The sequence below is a fragment of the Panthera leo genome, chromosome B3, assembly GCF_018350215.1.
Source record: "Panthera leo isolate Ple1 chromosome B3, P.leo_Ple1_pat1.1, whole genome shotgun sequence".
Taxonomy (NCBI): domain Eukaryota; kingdom Metazoa; phylum Chordata; class Mammalia; order Carnivora; family Felidae; genus Panthera; species Panthera leo.
In genome coordinates, this window is record NC_056684.1 from 62,751,917 (window position 1) to 62,771,569 (window position 19,653).

General features: G+C 42.6%; 1 protein-coding gene and 1 non-coding gene across 5 annotated transcripts in view; both read right to left on the bottom strand.

Annotated features, from left to right (window-relative positions):
* Positions 1-19,653, bottom strand: part of EIF2AK4 (eukaryotic translation initiation factor 2 alpha kinase 4) — a 98,484-nt gene that overhangs the window by 31,761 nt on the left and 47,070 nt on the right. For all 4 annotated transcript variants that reach the window (XR_006203648.1, XM_042942440.1, XM_042942441.1 and 1 more), the window contains exons 15-23: positions 18,148-18,270; positions 15,795-15,899; positions 13,333-13,387; positions 12,215-12,294; positions 8,725-8,826; positions 7,262-7,315; positions 4,260-4,496; positions 2,457-2,532; positions 1,843-1,964 (exon numbers count right to left, since the gene is read on the bottom strand). Coding sequence is in view for 3 of the 4 variants with exons in the window: in XM_042942440.1 (XP_042798374.1) it covers positions 1,843-1,964; positions 2,457-2,532; positions 4,260-4,496; positions 7,262-7,315; positions 8,725-8,826; positions 12,215-12,294; positions 13,333-13,387; positions 15,795-15,899; positions 18,148-18,270 (954 nt within the window). In the remaining variant the exon portion in view is untranslated. The remainder of the gene's footprint in view (positions 1-1,842; positions 1,965-2,456; positions 2,533-4,259; positions 4,497-7,261; positions 7,316-8,724; positions 8,827-12,214; positions 12,295-13,332; positions 13,388-15,794; positions 15,900-18,147; positions 18,271-19,653) is intronic.
* TRNAW-CCA lies at positions 18,717-18,789 on the bottom strand. Its single transcript has one exon. It is a non-coding gene; the product is annotated as a tRNA-Trp (tRNA).

Below are 19,653 nucleotides of genomic sequence, written 5' to 3' on the forward strand. Positions count from 1 at the left end.
ATGTATTTTACTTGGCATAATACCCTCTGGTTCCATCCATGTTGCAAATGGCAAGATTTCATTCTTTTTATGGCTGAGCAATATTCCACTGTATGTATATACCATATCTTCTTTATCCATTAAACTATCAGTGGACACTTGGGCTGTTTCCATATCTTGGCTACTATAAATAATATTAATTATACAAATAACTGGATGTTTTTTTTTAATTAATTTATTTATTTGAGACAGAGAAAGCGAAAGGACAAGAGGGGCAGAGGAGCTGAGGGGGGGAGACAGAGGGAGAGAGGGAGGGGGGGAGGGAGGGAGGGGGAAAGACAGGGAGAGAGAGAATCTTAAGCAGGTTCTATGCTCCGTGGGGAGCCCCATACACGGCTGGATCCCATGACCCTGGGATCATGACTTGAGCTAAAATCAAGAGTTGGACTCTCAACTGATTAAGCCACCCAGGCGCCTCTGGCTGAATTTTTTAAAGTATCATGTATGATAATGCAGTCAAAATGGGTCTAATCTCTTATGATAAATTCCCTGATTTTTCCATGATCTTCTAGAAGTTCTTAACCACCTGCTAATAATAACCACAACTTATAAAATCATTGTCTGACTGTCCCAAGAGATCTGACCCAGTACCATTAACTACGGATCAAATTCTCAAAGGTACTCACTTTTTATTTGGGAGGACTGAGTATTAGCTTACAGAAAGGGAGCTCAGGTTTAAAAATCTGCACTGTAGGGGTGCTGGGTGGCTCAGTGGGTGAAGCATCCAACTCTTGATTTTGCCTCAGGTCATGATCTCACTGTCTCTGAGTTCAAGCCCCACATAGGGTTCCATGCTAACAGCGCAGAACCTGCTTGGGGTTCTCTCTCTCCCTTTCTCTGCCCCTCCCCAGCTCTCTCAAAATAAATAAAATAAATTTTTAAAAAAAATTTTTAGTGTTCATTTTTGAGAGAGAGAGACAGAGCACAAGCTGGGGAGGGGGTGGGTGCACAGGGTACAGAGAGTGACAGAGACACAGAATCCAAAGCAGGCCCCAAGCTGTCAGCACAAAGCCCGACACAGGGCTCAAACTCACGAGCCATGAATGAGATCATGACCCGAGCCGAAGTCGGAGCTTAACCGACTGAGTCACCCAGGCACCCCAATAAAATAAACTTTAAAAGAGGCTGACCATCTTTTCCGAAGTTTATTAGCCCAGCGCAATTTCTCTTCTGAGAACTGACTGGTTACAGCTTTTGCTCATCTCCCTACTTGTCAGTGCTTTCTGTGCATGAGGGGAATCACACCCTTGTCTGCCTTAGGCATGTTCAGTGCTGCAGATGGCTTGTCAGCAACCAGCACGAGAGGAGTGCATAACCAGTCACTGCTGTCAAAGGGAACCCCGAGGGATCGGGAGAAAGCAAGCATGAGCGAAATTCAGCACACCTCATTATCAGACGCCCTTGAAATTAGAAGAATTTCATTGTTCTCGACATTAACACGTTAGGAAGTTAGGGAAGATCTAGTTAGGAGGTAAAGAAAAAAAATGCATTGATTTGTCTGACTTGGCCAGGTCCACCTGCTATGGTCACTCGGCAGAGCTCAACACTGAAATGCAGATGTGGCAATCCTAGGATCAGAAGTACTTGCTCCATAAGCAAGGTGGATGTACACAAGGTCAAGCGTATACTAAATTCCAGTAATGCTCTCACCGCAATAACTCCCTCAAGAATGTGTTTCTTAAAGGGGACATTTAGAATGGAAGCCTAGGGGAAAACATGACAGGCAAGGGTCAACCTGTCACACAGATGCCACCCGTGACCAGACATGATAGCTGGCCTGTCCCAGGGCGTTCCCAGCCTCACCCGCAGGTCGAAAGGAAGCATCACCAGCATCCCGCTGTGGTCCATGAATAAGGCGGCTTCGTTGTGCTCATATATTTGCCTATTTTGGGGAAGCAGGAGTGGGGTACACAGCTGGACAGCTCCTACACCAAGTCAGAAAAAATAACTGATCATCATGTTCTCATTCTTCCTGGGGGGGCAACTAAAAACGAACACCAACCTGACAGGTAAGTATCTGCTATTGGCTGCTGAAACCATCACCAGGCTCTCTCTGGTTCTCTAACCCCACTAACGGACAGCTCGTCTATTAAGTTTAACGTAGTCTTCCTTCTTTCCCTTTTTTTTTTTTTTTACGTCATCTTATTTCTGACTCCACGAACCAACTGTATTTTAGTAGCAAGCCTAAATATTCAAATCATAAATATTCAGATCTTCTCCTCTCAATAAGTTGAGTGTTAAAAATAAGCCTAAATGTCACATGATGTCAAGTGCCTGTAACCGAATTTAAAGGTAAAATATGGCTGCACCCAAATCTGTGAACAGTACTTTTTTTTAAAAAAATTAACAGTACTTTCTAATGATGCAACAGAACACCTTTTGAGAAGGCCTAGGATTTTTTTTAAAAAAGGACATACCATGTCTTTTAAAGATGCGGATGATGGTGTCACACACATGTTGCTGTATCTTGGCTGTACGGATTGAGAAGGTGCCCTAAAATATGACCAATTAACACATCATCAAAAGTCAAATTAAAAAGTTCTCTTAAAATGGTTATGTGTAGCTTGCAATAAATACCACATTGCTTATCCCTAGGACCACAAAAGGGATGTCAACAATGAGTCCCTTTTTGAGCATGCTCAGGGGGGCCACCTTGAAGAAGGCCACCAACAGCTCAAAGGCCAGATTCTTGTTTTTAAAAAAAAAATTTTTTTTTTTAACGTTTATTTATTTTTGAGACAGAAAGAGACAGAGCATGAACGGGGGAGGGTCAGAGAGAGGGAGACACAGAATCTGAAACAGGCTCCAGGCTCTGAGCTGTCAGCACAGAGCCTGACGCGGGGCTCGAACTCACGGACCGCGAGATCATGACCTGAGCCGAAGTCAGCCGCTTAACCGACTGAGCCACCCAGGCGCCCCGTCCAGATTCTTAACCATGTTGAAATATGCCTTTCAGATACAGCTGATCACACAACACGTTCTCCTCAAGGATTCTTGGGGATGCAACTGTCACAGAGCAATCAGACATCTGATAGCATCAGACCCCCTCCCACATACCAAGGTAATCCATGGTGGCCCCCTTGAAAGCTACCCGGCGTTTATCTATTTTATAAAGAGCTTTTTCACTTGTTTCTTAGTACACAAGTAACACCATTTTGCTAGAGAAAATTTAGAAAGAACCAACAAGAAAAATGACAAAAATAAACAACTCACCTATAATCCTGTAAGTATCTTTCTCATATTGCCAGCCAGCAAAAACTGGTTTGGCCCTTGATAAGTACACTAATCTTCCACAAACCTTACCACTACTTTACTACTCTTCTAAAATTACATCATTCTTTCAAGCATACAGAAACATACAAAGAAAATAACAAATATGTTATTCATCCATGCAACTTTTTCAAATTTTAACATTTTGCTATATTGTTCCAGACTGTTTTTGTTTAAAATGGAATGGGCGGGGAGGGGAGGAGAGGGAAAAGTGAAAAAGTTGAAGGTTGCCAAACCTGGCAATGTTTCAGAAACCACCCGGGGTGATTTTAAGAGGAGACACTTGGAGTGCCTCACACCTAGAAATTCCAAGTCACTAGATCGGATATAGGGCCCAAGTGTCAGAAATGCCCAAGGGCCTCTCAGATATACCTTCAGGTGCAGCCAGCATTGGGAGCAACTGACCCCATATGGATGTGAACAGGTTAGATGCTTTCAGCTCTGGGCAGCTGCGCCCGGGCTCAGTCTCTAAAAGCACTGCTGCTTAATCTCTTAGGTGGATGGAGAAGGGCATGGGTCAGGAACTCCTTAGAGTTAAGCAATTAAAAGTATGGCTCTTCCCAGGGGCGCCTGGGTGGCTCAGGTGGTTAAGCGTCCCACTTTGGCTCAAGTCATGATCTCACGGTTCATGAGTTCGAGCCCTGCGTCGGGCTTGTGCTGACCGCTCAGAGCCTGGAGCCTGCTTCAGATTCTGTCTCTGTCTCTCTGCCCCTCCCCTGCTCATACTGTGTCTCTGTCTCTCTCAAAAAATAAACATTTAAAAAGAAAAAAAAAAAAAAAAAAGCATGGCTCTTCCCAGAATGATACATATGTGCCTATTTTGCACATACGGACCTCAGAATAAGAACATACGCTGGAGGCATTAAAGGAATCCATGAAAACTAAGGAACTGACTTGCCCCGTCTGTGAGCCAAGCTGAGCTCTCTTTTGGAAGCTGAGCTCAAGCCCACCTTCAGCATGTTGCTGTCGTAGGTGTAATCGATGGCGGGGGAGATGCGCTGGGAGAAGATCTGGGCCATCATGGTGCGGTAGGCCTTGCCATCCACGTTGGCCAGGGTGTGGTGCAGAACTTCGTGCAGCTCCGACTCCTCCATCTGGGGTGGGGGCAGCAGCTCACTCTTGAGCAGTTCTGTGGCCGTGGGCCGCTTGGCGGGATCATGGTTCAACAGCCAGGAGATGACAGATTTCTGTAACGAAAGTCAGGCACGCTGGTGACCGGATGCAACAGAAGATGCTCTGGAATTCTGACAAGCTGGTGGTTGATTCAGGTCAAAGAAAAGACACCACACTTCTTGCACTGAGTTGGTGCATTGTAATTGGTAGCTCTGAAATCACTCAAGCTGTCATTTCTCGCCCTGCGCTTCATTCTGGCCACAGAGTTGTGAGATAGTATAATAGAAGTGTTTCTTAAAAGGCAGAGCCCCTTTTTACATTTTATTGTTATGAACAACCAGAAGATCCTCAACTCAACAACACAGAAGCAGAACTGAGGCCTTATAAACACACAAAATACTTTATCAAAACAGGTGTAGGAAGAGAAAATAATTATCCCTAGATGCCTAATTTTTTTTTTTTTTTAAATTTTTTTTTAATGTTTTATTTATTTTTGAGACAGAGAGAGACAGAGCATGAACGGGGGAGGGGCAGAGAGAGAGGGAGACACAGAATCGGAAGCAGGCTCCAGGCTCTGAGCCATCAGCCCAGAGCCCGACGCGGGGCTCGAACTCACGGACCGCGAGATCGTGACCTGAGCTGAAGTCGGCCGCCCAACCGACTGAGCCACCCAGGCGCCCCCCTAGATGCCTAATTTTAGTAAAAATTATAATGCAGAGTAGCTGCTGGAATCCTTACATCTTGTTCTAATTTTTTCCTCTCCATTTATGTTATCTGTATTAAGGTCATTCCCTGGAATTCTCTTGATTTATGTTACTCATTTATTATGACCTCAAAGCCACTACGTCATTAAGCAGGGAACTATGTGAGAACACCCTGAACCTTGAAAGGTTCCTTCATGAGTCCTTAATTCTCCTGTTTACACTAAGGACTTATAAAGAGAGGAATATGTGAGATCAGAAAAATGTCAATTTTTAGATGAATCTTATTAAGCATTTTTTAGTTACAGATTCTTAATATATTCTCTCTCTGCGGCCCTCCTAACTCCTACTGCTGTCTTAGGCTGAAAGAAAAACACATGTAAAGAAAGGATGAATTAAAAAAAAAAAAGAAAAGAAATGAAAAGAAAGGAATGAACAAGACACCACTTTTATGAAAAGTTAAATTAAACTGGTAAAAGGGTGCCTGGGGTGGCTCAGTTGGTTAAGCGTCTGACTTCGGCTCAGGTCATGTCTGACTTCGGCTCAGGTCATGATCTCACGGCTTGTGAGTTTGAGCCCCGTGTCGGGCTCTGTGCTGACAGCTCAGAGCCTGGAAGCTGCTTCAGAGTCTGTCTCCTTCTCTCTCTGTCCCTCACCAACTCGTGTGCACATACACACGCGTGCTCTCTCTCTCTCTCAAAAATAAACGTTAAAAAAGTTTTTTAATTTAAACTGGTAAAAGCAATTCCATATTTAGCAATACAGACCCTATTACAATGCTCGATTTCTGTTGTGTGGCAACAATTGTATCATATTCAGTACATATGCATTTTCTATGCTGTTTCTTTTCAGATAAAAAGCAACAGCTATGATGTGGGGGGCAGCACGGGCTGCGGTTCGGGGACCACGTTTATCTGGCCCAAACACAAATACTTTCGGGTACCCAGTACATACCTCTGGGAGGTGAGCAATCACCGTTGAGAGAAATGGTTGGTACAGTTGCTCTTGTGTTTGTAGTTTAATAAAACAGACCCCACAGCTGCCAACACGTGGAAATACTAAGAAGAACTTGTTATAGGGAAAGGCTATGAAATGAACATTTATTTATGACATCCAGAAACACAGGAAACGACTCCGTTCAAATCAATGATAATAGCTAACAAAAGCAGCAGAAACACAATGCAGTGTATTTTCTAATGGTCCTTCGCTAATGGAACAGACGAGGCAGAACGGGTTCCTCCAGCCATAAATAAATGTCCTGTTTAATACTACCGAATTACAGAACGTTAGTGTTAATATAAATAAAGGGCACTTAATCCTTTTATTTGACAGGTGAGGAAAATCAAAATCTAGATAAGTGACTCGTCCAATCAGATACATAGCCAATAAGCAAGAAATTGCAAACTAATGCCATGTTCTAGCGAAGCTTCTGTTCTCAACACTAATAATTTAAATAAGCGATTTTGCCTTGATAATAAAGAAAAGTCAGGATAAACTTCCATATGCCAGATTATCAACCAAGGAAGGCTTCGCCAAGATAAACCACCAAACACTAAGAAGAAATGCACACCAGAAGCACAATACACAGGTTCACCAATAATTACTCATTCACATTAGCTGGATGCCAAATAAGCCATGACATGCGTTACATATACACATACTCAGGTGTTTATAGTATGGAGGATAAATTATTTTACTTTAAAATACTATCATCATCAGACTGTCGAGTCTTCTCCTTTACAATCTGAGCTACTTTAACTACAAAACTGAATGAAATTATAGTTTTAAACTGTATTCTTTTCTTAAAAAGTTCCAAGCTTTCTCTAACATAATGAAATCTAAAAGCTTTCTCTTTTTTTCCAACAGCTAAGCCAAGGTTCCAAACAGCATTTCAAAAGCACAATGAACCACACAAAAGAACCCTGTAGCTGGTTAATTTTCTGTGCCAGTCCTTGGCATTTTTATGGTGTATTTCGAGTCTAATAACATTTAAAGCATTTCATCTTTTGATGTTTTTCCCCACGGTGTTCCCAGGGCACGAGAGAATGAGTGGCAGAACAGTACTAATTGAAAAAGAAGAAAAACAGTAATTAAAATCCTAGGGTGAAGACACAGTAATGGAAGTGTCAGAGAATTACCTGCTTTGTATGCTCTCCATCATCGAAGTCTTCTGGAAACTTAGGCGACATGGGCTAAAAGAATATTATATTCAAACCAGTAAGTGCTTGGCAAACTGCCGCAGTGAAAAAGCATTTAATCACCAGACGTAAGAAAATCGAGTATAAAAATGAAAACAAGGAAAGACTGAAGTGATACCTTCTTGAAGCCCAAGGCCCACAGTTCCAAGCACATAAATATTATTTTAACACAAATTTTACCCAAATGACAGCCAGATGATAGAAAGCACCTCATCTGAGGACAAAGTATTTTAAAATCTAATGGTTTCAGAGGAAGACCAAGTAGCTTCATAAAACACACAGATGAAAAGAGGAAAAAAAAAAAACCCCAAAACAAAACAAAAACCCAAAACAAAAAAAAACACCAAAGCACCAACACACAATAACAACAACAACAACAACAACAAAAACCAAACATTAATACTTAAAACCCGTATCTCCTGAAAAGCTCCCACCTTTCTGGTAAATAAGATTTCAATCATAGCATCAACTTGACAGCTTAGATATTCTTCAAATGAGGGAACAAACATGAACTTTAGACTAAAGAAAGGCACTTCATCAAGGAAATAATCCTAGAAGAGCATTCCAAGTCAAGGCAAGGACATGGTAATCACTTTATTTACTTCCATACTTTGTGAACATCGTGGTCTAGGCTGTACTGGCAATAAAATAATTCTAGTTTTCAAAAATACCTAGAGGAATATTCTCAGTCATGGTGGATAGGATTTCAGCTCAGGAAAATAGGCGGCTCTTTGCTTTGCTCATAAACATGCAAATCTAAGCCACCCCCATTCACCCAAACCTTGATGCTCTCCACTTTGTCCTAAAGCTCTTTGTAATGGGCATCCTGGGCCTCACACACTGTTAACACTGGTCCCTTTTAGTTTGGGCAATAGGTGAGGCAAGGATTAATCCCAAAATCACTAAGGGAAATTTCCCTGGGGAAAAAAATTCAAGTGGCTGCTATCTTCCCCAGACCCTTTTAAATTTCTGGCCATAGGGGTATTCCTGAGGCATTACTACCATGTCCTTTTGGTTAGAACCTTTCATTTCTAGAACTAAATCTCCATTATCCTTATAACTCATTTCCCACCATTGCAACTACATCAATATCATGCAAAATTTTTTGATTCTTCTTTTGTTTTAAAACCAAGAGTAAATCTCTAAGAATAATTTTTTAAAAGTAACTATGACCTAGCAATCTCTCCAAGTAGGATTTCCAAAAACAAACAAAACTGGGGAAAGTTTCTCATGACTGGAAGTGTATAAGCAGAGGTGGATTTCCTTTTACTAGAAATATAGATTATAGTGAAACTGCCTCTTCCATGTTATAAATACCAGAAGGGTACCCTGCATTAAATTCTGATGTCCACGCTAAGATTTGGGTTACTGGAAGTTGAGGCATTAAAACATCTGATACATACATCTCTGAGTTGGTTGAGAACAAAGATCCTTTCTGAGGCCGTGACCATGGGGTGGTAGGACATCTCAAAGAAGATAATTCCCAGGCTGAAGAGATCCACTTTCTAAGGAGTAAAAAGAACTGTATTTAGACAGCCTTGATATGAACGTGTCATTTACCAGGAAATTATACGATGAGCACTGTTAGCTGGAAAAAGGTTTACTAAGGGAAAAACAAGCCACACTAGAAAAAAGTTGGTTTTTTCTAAAAAAATTATAGGTATAAAGTGCAGACAAAATACTTGCTGTGGGGGCGCCTGGGTGGCTCAGTCGGCTAAGCGTCCGACTTCGGCTCAGGTCATGATCTCGTGGTCCGTGAGTTCGAGCCCCGCGTCGGGCTCTGTGCTGACAGCTCAGAGCCTGGAGCCTGTTTCAGATTCTGTGTCTCCCTCTCTCTCTGACCCTCCCCCATTCATGCTCTGTCTCTTTCTGTCTCAAAAGTAAATAAACGTTAAAAAAAAATTGAAAAAAAAAAAAACATCTTTCCTTATAAAAATAAATAAATAAATAAATATTAAAAAAAAAAAACAAAATACTTGCTGTGATTTCTCAATGCTTTCCTTGAAAATTCACTGAAATTGGTTTAGCGATATACACAGACATAGAAAATCACTGGCTGACCACTGAGAGTGATCCCTAAAGAGCAAGGACAAATGAAATCTGTCCAAGGAATTTGCTTTGCTTTGCTTCCTTACCCATCATCTCAAAAGTGAAACACAGACCAAAATCTGCAGTTGATGGCAGAGGTCAACTACTGATTGCAAAGCCATACCAATGAGGATAGAAAAATGGCGCAAGTAAAAAAGCAAAAGGGCAAGTCAGTGCACAGAGTCTCAGGTAGGGAGCTGGCAAGAGGAGGATGCAGTGTGGAAGGCAATGTGCCTGAGGCAGCCGGCAGGGGCACCCTGCCGAGAGGGAGGACTGTACGTGGCAAACTGCACACAGGCACAGAAGCCACTTTCAAGGGCAACTCTTGCATGAATTTGGACTCAAGGATTAGTAGGGGAGAATCCAATTATTACCAGTGATGTCCCAAGTCTTAGAAACAAACACTGGCTGTGGCATTTCCTACACACTGTCTGTAGAAAATGGTGAACATGCAGAAAAGCACCAAGAAAAACAGCAATCACCCCTAATGCCACTGCTCAAGGATATTTACTACTGGTCTAAGACAGGCCTGCTGGTTTTTAAACGCATCCACACACATACACACACCCCCTATAAAACTACAACCATACTATGGTTTGTAACTTTTATCCCCTTAAGATAGCGAGAATATTTTTCAACGTTATAGCATTTTTCTAGAACAGGCTTTTAAAACATGGTATTAATGACGTACAGTATTCAATTACATGGAAGTCCCAGAATTTATTTAACCATTTCTTTTTATTTTTTTTAATGTTTTTATTTATTTTTGAGACAGAGAGAGACAGAGCATGAGCAGGAGAGGGGCAGAGAGAGAGGGAGACACAGAATCCGAAGCAGGCTCCAGGCTCTGAGCTGTCAGCACAGAGCCCGACGTGGAGCTTGAACTCACGGACCGTGAGACCATGACCTGAGCTGAAGTCAGACGCTTAACCGACTGAGCCACCCAGGCGCCCCTTTAACCATTTATTTTTAAACACCATTATTTTTCACTGTTCTAAATAATGCTGTGATGAACCCCTTTTACACCCATCTTTTTGGATGTCGTTGTTTCCTCTGGATAGCTTTCAAAAGGGGGAGGTGCTGGGCCAAAGGGTGGATAGAGCCCCTTTAAGGATTTCATTACACCTCGCAAACTGAACTCAGAGAGGTGACGTTAAAGGTGCCCTCACATGCCCATGTCGCATGCGCGCGCACCTCCCACACCCTGGCCCTGCTGGGTATTTGGAGGCCTAGCTCTATGTCACTACCCAGCGATCTCTGTCAGAATGGAAACCCAAACCTGGGTTTTACTGCAAGCCTGAAAATATGCTCTGATGTGAATGGCCTAGTCTATTTTTGAGATTTAGCTCTACACTCTTTCCCTAAGTCACCCCATCCAGTCCCATGGCTTTCAATCCCTCTTGGGCTGATGACTCTCATAGGTATACTTCTGAGTCTGACCTTTCTTCTGAATTCAAGTCCTGAGTCTTCAACAACCTACTGGAAATCTCTAACTGGATCTCTCATCAGGCATTTCCAACTCAACGCTGCCCCCCAAATGGAATTTTCCTTCTGTCTCCCCCTTTGTCTTTCCCCATCTCAGTCAGCTAGCTTTCCCCCAGCTGCTGCAGCAGAAACCTGAGCACCATCTCATACCCTCCTTTTCCTGACCCAACATCCACTCCGTCAGGAAGCCTGTCAACTCCCCTCCGCAGTGTCTTACAGGAAGCACGGTTCCCATCTTCACTGCTCCCGCTCTAGTTCCAGCTAGCAGCCACCCCGCCTGACTCCTGCAAAGCTTCCAGCAACAGGTGGAGTGAACTCTCTTGCTCCAGACCCTTCACTGGCTCCCGGTGCACACTCCTATTGTGGCTAAGCTGGCCCTGGATCATGTGACCCTCATCTTCCTTTCCAGCTTCACTTCATGCCTCTCTCCCCCATAGCTCACCAGGCTACAGCCGCACGGACGATCTTTGTGATTGTCCCAAACGTTCCAAGCAAGCTCTCACTCAGTTCTCTCCTTATGCATGCTATTTCTTCTGCTTACCCTTTCTCTCAGCTCCCAGCTTCTTGTGGGTTGTCCCTTATCCTAAAAGCCATCCCCTTGGGGAAGCCTTCTATGGTCAGTTTATCTAAAGATGATGCTCCCTATTATACTCTGGTCACTGGAGTTCATTTCTTTTCTTTACAATTTGTGATTCTTTCCTTTATTTTTTACTTGTTTATTGTCTATTTCATCCCCAAAGGATAAGCTCCCCAAGGGCTGGAATACGACACCCGTCTTATTAGTCAACTGTACTGTTCCCTGTGTTCCTGGAGCCTAGCCTAGGACCAGGTTAGTGCAAATCCTCTTTGGATAGATGGACTGTAAGGTCCTTGGCAGCAAAAGCCAGTTTCAGTTACTGTTCGGGGACACCACGTGCGCTATGTGGAATAGTCACCTCAATTGGCATGTGGACACATAGCAAGGAAATGAATGTTCCTGAACATCTCAGCTGGTAACTAAACCCCAAATACTGTGATCTTGATGTTCTTACTAATGGGGTGTCTGGGTGGCTCAGTGGTAGCGTCTGACCATGGCTCAGGTTATGATCTCACGGTTCATGAGTTCAAGCCCCACGTTTCCGTCTGTGCTGACAGCTCAGAGCCTGGAGCCTGCTTCGGATTCGGTGCCTTCCTCTCTCTCTCTGCTCCCCCTCACCCCTCTCACACTGTCTCTGTCTCTCAAAAAATGAATAAATGTTAAAAAAAAATTTTTTTTTTGATGCTCTTACTGTTATCTTACTCTTGAGACCTTTCTTTTTCCCCAGAAGGCTTCCCCTTTACCTGGTTATACGTGGGTCTGGTGCTTCCTTGGACCTCTGGGCTTACGTACAAAGCAGTGCCAACCATCCCCGTCAAATGACCTACGTGGAAGAAGGCAGAGGGAAGGCTTTCTAATGACAGGAGTAAGGCAAATTTTTATTTAAAAAAAAAAAAAGTTTTTTAAGAGTGAAGCATGATCTGTTAACTATTCACTGTACTCAGAGGAAGAAACAGCATGCAATTCACTAAGGCATTACGTCTAAGTCATGTATGGCCACACATTGTGTTTCACACAGGAGGTCTTTGCTGTTGCACACAGGCGGTGCCAGAATGAACACCCCAGATGCCCAGGTCATGAGGTAACCTCACATTGCCATGTGGGGTCAGACAAAGCGTAACTATCTACCTGTGGGAGCCAATTACTCTAACCAAAGCTCTAATTTCTCAGAGTTCCAAAGAACAAATAACATAGTAAAAAGGGGATAAAATTAAAGCATTTTCATGATTTTGTTAATTTAATGAGTAACTGTAATTTGCTTTAGAGTAAAATCTTTCCAGATGAAAAACAGGTTTCAGATTAAGAAATTTTATACTGTATAGTATACGTAAAATTCTCCAAAGAGTAGATCTTATGTTGAGTGTCCTTAGAAAATTAATAATCATAACCATTATTATTATGATTATTATTATAATAAATAGAAGGGCAGGAGGGGGAGCCTGGGTAGCTCGGTTAGTTAAGTAGCTGACTTCATCTCAGGTCATGATCTCGCGGTTTGTGGGTTCGAGCCCCGCATCGGGCTCTGTGCTGACAGCTCAAAGGCAGGAGCCTGCTTTGGATTCTGTGTCCCCCTCTCTCTCTGCCCCTCCCCTGCTCATGCTCTGTCTCAAGTAAATAAACATAAAAAAAAAAAATAAAAATTAAAAAACATAATAGGGCAGGAGGAAACTTGGAGGCTATGAATATATTCATGACATAGACTGAGATGATGGTTTCATGGGTATAAATGTATAACCAAACTCCTCAGGTTATATACATTATATTTGCAGTGTTTTGTATTTTAAAAAGACAGAGAATAAGGGATAAAAAACCTTTGTGGTCTGCTTTTTAATACACTACATATACAGGTTTCTGGATTTACCTGAAGGGTCTGGCTTAATCAAGTGGTCTGCTGTATCATCTTGCTTGCCATCAGCCTAAAAAATATAAGCCAGTCAAATATCACTCTTAAAATGTTTTATTATTCTACAGGAATAGCTTCTCCATTTCTAAATAAAGACTGAAAAATTATCCACAGAACACAGACTAACTAGAACAATGCTTTTTCTGAGCTTTAAATATGTTTTGTTTAGTTACCCTACTAATGCAGGACTCAGTGGAAACCCAATGAGATTAAGGAGAAGGGCACTTTGTTGTAGAATTCTTTCTTCGTGGCAGGAAGCTCCAACAGCTTACAGAAACCAATGTATTTTCACATTGCAGATGGCAAAACAGAGTCTATTTACTAGGAAAATTAAGAGTATGATAACAACAACAACAAACTCACTTTCTAACTTTCCCACTGCTGTTTCCTTATCTGGGTGAATCTGTATTCTTCTTTCCAAGAGGCTGGTCACCAAATCTGTTCCACTCTCAGTGCTAGCAACAATCAGGTAGCCTCACCTTCCTCAACTGTGCCTGTGACAGCACCGTCTCACAAGTGACCCTAAATCACTGTCTTCTGGGGTCACTCCACAGGTTCCTGTCACAAGAACCACCATCCATAATAGCATCTCTGACATTAATGCCATTAAGCCTTCCCCAAGAGGGAAATGCCAGGCACTGTTCCAGGTGCTTTACCTGTATTCTCATTTTATCCCGCCAGCAACACTGAAGTCGGTATTAGCATTAGGTACATTTTATTTTTTAATTTTTTTTTTTTTAACGTTTTATTTATTTTTGAGACAGGGAGAGACAGAGCATGAACGGGGGAGGGTCAGAGAGAGAGGGAGACACAGAATCCGAAACAGGCTCCACGCTCTGAGCTGTCAGCACAGAGCCCGACGCAGGGCTCGAACTCACGGACCGCGAGTTCATGACCTGAGCCGAAGTCGGACGCTCAACCGACTAGGCCACCCAGGCACCCCAATAGGTACATTTTATACAGGAGGTATTGAGAGGTTAACTAGCTAACCTGCCCAAGGTCATGCCACAAGGGACCAGCAGGGATAGGATTCTAGCCTAGGTCAGGGCCTCCAGAACCTGTGCCCTTATCTACTCACTATACTATAGCCTCCAGATATCAAGTTAAATTATTTCGTTTGGGGATCAAGATGCCATCATCTGGGCCTTCCTTGGTCTTAGCACTTCAAAATTCCCTGCTGTTGGGGCACCTGGGTGGCTCAGTGGGTTGAGTGTCTGACTTCGGTTCAGGTCAGTATCTTGCAGTCCATGAATTCGAGCCCCACGTCGGTCTCTGTGCTGACAGCTCAGAGCCTGGAGCCTGCTAAGGATTCTGTGTCTCCTTCTCTCTCTGCCCCTGCCCCACTCGTACTCTGTCTCTCTCTCTTTCAAAAGTAAATAAACATAAAAAAAATTTTAAAAATTTAAAAAGCCCCACTGTTCTACTCAGGCCCACACCCTCACTGTCCCCTTCTGTTTCCTCCCTCTCCTCTCCTAACCTCACCTTCTGGTTTTGCTCCTATAGTTGGAAATTTTGCTCCTATGGCACCATTGATCCTGTTTTCTTTCTCTGACCACCCTGAAAATTAACTGCATGTGCTAGAGATTTTATGCCTAGCAAATTTGTCTTACTATAAGTAAAGACTCTTCCTCTGGCACTTCAGGCCTGCCAACTAGAAGAATCCCAGCTGTCCACCATCATCACTGCTCCCGTTTGACTCATAGCTTTAACCAACCAGACAGCCTGCTGGCCTCCAATCATGTCTGTTCACCCCAGGGCCTTTGCTTACGCTGTTCTCTCTCTCTGGGATCCCCTACCCGGTCTGCCCTCAATCTCAGCCTGCTGGACTCCCACCCATCCTTTAAGGCCCATCTGAAATGTTCGTTTCTTTATACCGCCCTTCTGGGTCTTTATAACTATATCAAAATTTTCTCGTGCCTTTGGTCTTATATCTCGATTTCTCTTACTACACATTATTTTAGCTTTGCATGTTAAAGAATTACTCTGTAATGTTGTAAAGAATAAAATAAATACCTTCTGAGTTACATGTTGTCTAGGACTGGCTCTTCTCATATTTGTTGTTTGTTTTTAGCTTTGTTTCCCTAAATTAACTAAAAGCTCCTCAAGTGTAAAGCATCTAGCCTAGTGCCTGGCATGGTAGACCAAACTAGCAAACTATTTCATCAAGTATTATATGTCTTTGACCTAACTCTCATCCACAAACCGGTAATTTTATACCTCTCAAGTGGAACGTCCTCACCAAGATGTATTCACCCTTGCAAAGCCTAAAAGATCAGTGGTAGTTCACCCCTTCAGACTTGCAAAATTTCCTGAAGATTACATGGCACAGTTCAGTCAACCTCGTAACTGTGAAAGTTATGAGGATAATGAAGGCATACAGGGCCATTTTTCAGGCATAGTCTAATCTGAAAAATACTCACCGTGAAGGCTAGATGGTCTGTCGCCAAACCAAAATCACCTATTTTTACATGGTCATCGGAATCCAAAAAAATGTTGACAGGCTTCAAATCCCGGTGAATCATTCCCTGATGGAAGAGAGCAAAGAACGGTTTCCCAAATACAGTTTATAGTTATACCTGTTTCCTAATTTCAAAGGCCAACCAAGCAAGTAATGAGAAGCAGATGAGGTGTTCCCCTGCAGACCACACTGGTCCAGGCCATATGGCCTCTGCACGGTCTCTCGACTGTCCTGCCAATGACCTTGCCACCCTCTCCCAGTTTACCTCCTAATGGTCCTGGATCAGATCAAATCCAAATGGTTCCACGGGGCAGTCAAGGGCCCCTTCCACTAGGTTCCCAGTCTTTCTCCTTTTGGCACCCTAAAACCCTTGCTCTGGTTGGGGAGACAGACACCATTTTCAACCCGTCTCTTATTTTCTTCACTATTTTTCCTAAGAAATTCTTGTTTTCTCCACTCATTTGAATTGTGCCAGCAGTTCCAAGCGCCCGCTCACCCATGAAGGCTTCCACAGTGATTCTAATTCAACTTGCATCCCTAGTACACACGTAAGTGCCCAATGATTATCTGTTACGTGAACTCGGCTTTCTCCCCTTCCTAACGGCATCCTCATGATGCTTATTGTTTTAGGTATGCTAATACAGGAAATAATTAGAATGTAATGAAAACATCTTATTGTATGATCGCTTCACTGTCATGTGAAGGTAAAGTGTGGCTCCTTCAGACCACAGCAAGTCCCTTTCAAGCATAGGGTTTGTCATATCCTCGTGCCTGTCTGCATTTCGAGGTGTGGCACAGTATTAGACACCCAGCAGATGATTAAAAGATGCTGAACGGACTAGATGGAGAGGAGGAGAGGGCTCGGGGCACACTTCTAGGAACCCAGGTGATCTCATAGCCACAGAGTTCTAACGGCTGCCGTTAGAACTCCTTTTTATTTCCAACCTTGCAAATCGTGCCCCACCAAATCATTTATAAACTAGATGAACTACGGGCCTAGCTTTTTAGTATCAATACACTATAGTATGAACATTTTAAGTTAAAGAAAATTGAAGCAAAGGGGGGAAAAAGTACCTATACTGACTGATGCATTAGATAATCCCATTTTTAAAATGTAAGCAGTGTTTCATCCTGAAGCTAGATCCGTTACCATGTGCATTGATGTGACATTCTCTAACTCTCTAAAATGACATCTTATACCATGTGGCGAGCTGTGTTTCTCAGTCTCATTTCTACTCTTGCTAGGTGGCTTTCTGGTCTCTCCATGTTCCTAGGAAGGACAGCACTAAGCCATTAGAATCAAATAACTGGGCCTGTGTTAATCACACTCTTCCTTTATTTAAAAAAAAAAAAATTTTTTTTAACGTTTATTTATTTTTGAGACAGGGAGAGACAGAGCATGAACAGGGGAGGGTCAGAGAGAGGGAGACACAGAATCTGAAACAGGCTCCAGGCTCTGAGCTGTCAGTACAGAGCCCGACGCGGGGCTCGAATTCACGGACCGCGAGATCATGACCTGAGCCGAAGTCGGCCGCTTAACCGACTGAGCGACCCAAGCGCCCCACACTCTTCCTTTATTTTAAACAACTCAAGGAATCATCTTTGCTTTTGGTATGTGTTCAAATATTTCCACTTAACCCAGAAGCTGCAGAAATCTTTGTAAATCAGATAAATATTTTAGGCTTTAGGGCCATGCAGTCTCTGTCACAGCTACTCAATCCCACCCACAGTTTTATAGCACAAAGATAGCTATAGGCAATGTGTAAACAAACAAGCATGGCCGTGTCCCAATAAAACTTTATTTGTAGACACCGACATCTGAATTTCACAGAATTTTCTTGTCATGAAATACTCTTCCTCTTTTGATTTAAAAAACAATTAAAAAAAATTTAGACAGAGAGAGCGAGCAAGCAGGGGAGAGGGGCAGAAGAAAAAGAGAAAGAATCCCTAGGAGGCTCCACTCTCAGTGCAGAGCCTGACATGGGTTTGATCCCACAACCCGGGAATCATCACCTAACCCGAAATCAAGAGCCAGAGGCTCGACCAACTGAGCTACCCAGACACCCCTCTCTTTTGTTTTTTTTACAACCCTTTAAAAATGTAAAAGCCATTCTTAGCTCACAGGCTGTATAAATGCAGGTAGAAGTGGAATTTGAGCCCACAGCCACAGTTTGCTGGCCCCTGTCCTAACCTTCAGTGTTTTCTTTGAACTTTCACACTTTATACCCTCTGTTTCTGTGTTTCTCCAATCTCACAGTATTTTTTGTCATAAGTTTTACATAAAGTTTTCAGGTATGAAATGTTATAAAGTTTACTTTCTCATGGATATAAGCCAATCCATCCAGAATCTCTCGAAAAAGCCTCCAGAGTCTGATGGTATCCTGATATAGTCCCTGGTCAATGGTGTCTCGCAAAGTGCTCTTCTCACAGTACTCCATCTGGGGGCAAGAACAGACCAGGCCGCATTTGATTGTACAGGGTTTCAATTAAGGAGAACAATGGCGATTAACGTAATCTTCCATTTTAAAACTTGTGCTGTGGATTTTAAGTAGTTAAAGGAAAGGCTTGTTTTTACACTGAAAACAGAAACCAACAGTATTAAAAAATTGGGGGGAAAGAGGCATAATCATAGCACCCCAGCATAACCATTTTAGTTTTCCTATTATCGTTCACTTAAAACACATAAGACTTGTTTAAAACCTTGTGATAAATAATTTCATTATTTTTCAAATAATGAAAAAACTGAGAACTACACAAAATTTTGTTTTACAAGACTGTTTCCAAACCCCAATTTCCAAGAAAGGCTAATTAAAAATCTAATGACGTCGTTAGTCTTTCTCATTTGTACTTTTTTTTTTAAAGATTTTATTTTTAAGTAATCTCTAACCCAGCGTGGGGCTCGAACTCACAACCCCAAGATCTGGAGTCACATGCTCTTCCAATTGAGCCAGCTGGGTGCCCCTATCATTTTTACTTTGAATTCATGACAATGACCTGCAAGTCTAGAGCAAAACATTACAAATATCAAAACATTCAGGATAGGGCTCTTTCTCACCCTTCTTTATATATTAATGTATCAGAAAACAAGGAAGTATCATTTAAATATCTTAGATCAACACGTAGCATTTGATTTATGAAACCAGTAAAACGAGGCTATCGGTTTCCAACCAGTGCCAGAGTTGAGATTTCTCATGAAGAAAGATTTTACTGTTTTTAAAAAGAGGAACATGCCATTTTAGAGGACAGGAATACACTCTCGTGCTCAGGTTAACCATCTACAGATTCTGATTCCTCCTCTAGTCCTCACGAGGGCCTGAGACTCCCAGACCATGATCCTACTGCACCTTGGACGCACCTCCCTTATATACTCTGACTCCTGTCTAGAGCCTAATGGCACATAGTACATACTTCAGTTAGTGGTTCGGGGGACAGATGCTTTATTATGTGTGTTGTATGGTACCTGAAAGACGTTTATGTTAGGGAATACTTAAAACCAGCTCCAACTGTAGGAAAGCAACCACCTCATTAGTCTCTTTGGAAACACTACTTCTGGCACACGGTACCGCATCTCACACTTAAAGATCTCCCTCCTTATAGATATGACTGAAAATACTAATAATGACACATGGCCCTATTCACTTGGGGAGAGACAAGTTTTCCTCGTTCATACGTGGCTGTCCCTCTGCTGCCAGAGCTCACCACTGGCCAGGACTCTGTCCCTCAGACACGTGAGCAGGCTTTCCTTTTAGTAAAGCCTCACTGGAACTGGTTTGCCTACGGCGCCTGTCTGCCAGAGGTTCCAGGACACTCTGCCTAAAGCT